The sequence below is a fragment of the Notothenia coriiceps genome, unplaced genomic scaffold (assembly GCF_000735185.1).
Source record: "Notothenia coriiceps isolate Sejong01 unplaced genomic scaffold, NC01 NC01_scaffold00034303, whole genome shotgun sequence".
Taxonomy (NCBI): domain Eukaryota; kingdom Metazoa; phylum Chordata; class Actinopteri; order Perciformes; family Nototheniidae; genus Notothenia; species Notothenia coriiceps.
In genome coordinates this window covers 14243-17269 of record NW_011367004.1, presented here as the reverse complement: position 1 = coordinate 17269, position 3027 = coordinate 14243, and the positions used below count along the sequence as shown (strand labels likewise).

General features: G+C 41.8%; 1 protein-coding gene across 1 annotated transcript in view; it reads right to left on the bottom strand.

The window, feature by feature from the left end:
• The window catches only part of LOC104962075 (extended synaptotagmin-2-B-like), a 26387-nt gene that overhangs the window by 14276 nt on the left and 9084 nt on the right, over nucleotides 1-3027 (bottom strand). Inside the window, exon 2 of the mRNA XM_010790467.1 lies at nucleotides 2773-2862. Within this exon, the coding sequence (XP_010788769.1) occupies nucleotides 2773-2862 (90 nt within the window). The remainder of the gene's footprint in view (nucleotides 1-2772; nucleotides 2863-3027) is intronic.

Sequence of the window (3027 nt, the reverse complement as noted above, 5' to 3'; positions counted from 1 at the left end):
TATGTATTTTAGTTGGTAAAACTTTTTGTCCTTCCACTTTTATCTCCCTATACTCCTGTCCCGATATTAGAACAAACCCATAAAGACTCGTTTTGTGCAGTATCTGTACTAAAAATATTATAAAAATTATATAGACTCTGGATACGATAAACGGATGTTTTGATCGTACTAATCCACTGGAAATTTGGTTGGGTATGTCACAGTTTTCTGTTTTTTTTGTCCACACGTCCAACAGGTAAAAAACATTGGGGGGAGGGGGATGTGCCTTATTCTGTAATTTTACTATCTGTTGTGTAGTCTTAGTCTTTGTCCAAATAAATGGGTCCATTCCAACTCTGATGGAGCCATTATTTTGACAAAGAGACTAAGACTACCACAAACAGATAGTAAAATTTACAGAATAAGACATCCCTCCCCCCAATGTTTTCTACCTTTGGACGTAGTGGACAAAAAAAACAGAAAACTGTGACATACACAACAAATCTTCCACGGTGGATAGTAACGATAAAAATCGGTTATCGTATCCAGAGTCTATATAATTTTTATATATTTTTTAGTACAGATACTGCACAAAACGAGTTTTAAATGGTTGTCTAATATCCGGACGGAGTATAGGGAGATAAAGGTGAAAGGAACAAAGTTTTACCGAACTAAAATACATATTTGAAATTTTTTTATTTTTCCTCCCCAGACGTCGAGTACGCCCCTGGGCCGTCGATGAACAGATTTGATTTATGACGCCCCACTACTTTGCGGTATAGTACCTAATAGTTCCCTGATAAGACTTTGTCATACCCTCGAGGTTTCCGAAAGAGGAGAACGGCCAATATGGTGTTCACTCAGAGAAATGAAGGACGAAGAAGTGTGTGTACGAGAGGTCAATTGGTCCAATCGAGACTCACATCGCTACGATTACATTTTGTGGTTGGTATAATGCAGGGTTTTTGTCAGCCCGTAACAAAGACTATCGTCTGCAAAGACTAATCCGGGCACCCAGTCGTAAAGTCTATAATGCAAGTATAGCCTGCGTTATAGACCTAGTCGAGGCAACATCGGGGCAAAAATCTCTAAAACCCATGCCTCCTCTTTTCTGTCTCCCCAAATAAAAGACTGCGACGCACTCAAGGGTCTTGTGGCCTTGACCAAATACATATTTTCTGTAGTTTTTTCACGTAACAAACGTTACTATTCCAGGGGAAATTCTATTTTTGAGGTGGCGCAAAGAACTCCTTCTTCGTGCCCTGTCGCGAGGCTAGTCTCCGTTACAGAGGGTCGTCTCCGAGGTAGTGGGTGAGAGTCGCAGGTACCTTCGACTGTCTCCTATGGTTATGTTGTGTATTCTTAATCAGTCAGTCCAGGAATCACTACAAATAATTAGAGTGACTTTTGATAAATAATTTTCTCAGGGTATTGTATAGTACATTTCGGTCCCCACAGTTTTGAGTTCGCGGCCGGTTTAGGCGGGCGCTGAAGTAAATTACACCGGGCCGTTCGAACGTTTCTTATATTATGCAAATAATATGCCCGAATGTACGGTGAGAATGTCTCCGCGACAGGGTGCTTGCGTAGAGCAAACACTGTACCCGTGACTGTCTCTGAACGTTAATACAAACGGCGCAGCCCTGAAGACGAAAGTTTGAATCAATCAATAATGGTTAGGCTATTATTGGGGTTAAGTCCCGTTATAAATTATATTATGTAATAAAATATTATATATAAATATTGATAATATATCAATGTTGACCGGGAAACCTCACGTTGGTATTACCGATTACGCCCCGGGCGGCTACTTAACTCAAACCTGTGGGGACTACATTTCGGTAATAGGCGACAAAAATTCGCATAGAAGGCTATAGCATATGTACAAGGTTGAAGCATAATAGAATAAACAAAGTAAGTGGCTAAATTGTACTGAAAAAGTTGTGTGTTGTCGTGTCGTGTGGTGTGTGTTGTGTGTGTGTGTGTTGTGTGTGTGTTTGTGTGTGTGTGATGTGGTGTGTGTGTGTGTGTGTGTGTGTGTGTGTGTGTGTGTGTGTGTGTGTGTGTGTGTGTGTGGTGTGTGTGTGGTAGGTGGTAGTGTGTTTGTGCTGTGTGTGTGTGTGTGTTGTGTGCTTACAAAGTGAACACTTCTGCACGCACGGGCACTGAGTCTCGAGTCTATACGTCGGGACGGGCCACACATAGTTTAACGCAGCATTGAGATGACACTCATTAGATAAATGGTGGTATATTACTAGTTTTACCCGCGAAAATAAAAAGGAGGGGTCTGAGCTCATGCGGGACCCGGCAGCTACTGTCTAAACTAAATACTGCGGTGATGAAACGCCATATCATGGATTATCAAGGATTATTTCTGAAACAGTATGGAGCTCAAAGGCTTTCTCTCTTGCCGGTTATACCACAAGGTGAGTTCCTTTTTACTTCCTGCTTCTTCACACACATGCTCTCCAGTACAGGTTAGCTCTGAGTGTTAGCGATGCTAATGTAAACACCAACCATATTACGTCCAAGACAGTCGGGCATTGTTTCTGATAGCAACGTTTCTGATTGGGCCGTGGGTCCACATTTCAGATATTACGTCATATCGGACGCAAATCTGGATCAGCTCCGTTGTACCCCGTTTTTAGAGATTTGGGTACGGAGGAAAAGAGAGAGGGGTTTATTTTCTGACGCTGCGTGAGTTCCCAGACACACCGGGGACACATGTTTATGTATAAAAGACATCAAAAAGTGCATTTTGCATGATAGGTCCCCTTTAAGATAAAAACTCACCGGTTTCTTGAGGAAGAAGACGGACAGCGCTCCGATCAGAGGCATGTCTCCCAGCAGAGGCTCCATCACCACTCTCAGCGTCCCATGGAGCTGCAGAGGATACAATACAACACATAATGAATTAGTCAGTCAGTCCTTAGTGATGTTTAATATCTCACTGAAACGTATTTATTTAAAAAAGTCCCATAACATATCATGCAAGGCCATTTATCAGCTGTTTTTTAAGCTGATATTCCTTATGTATTTTGTATACAT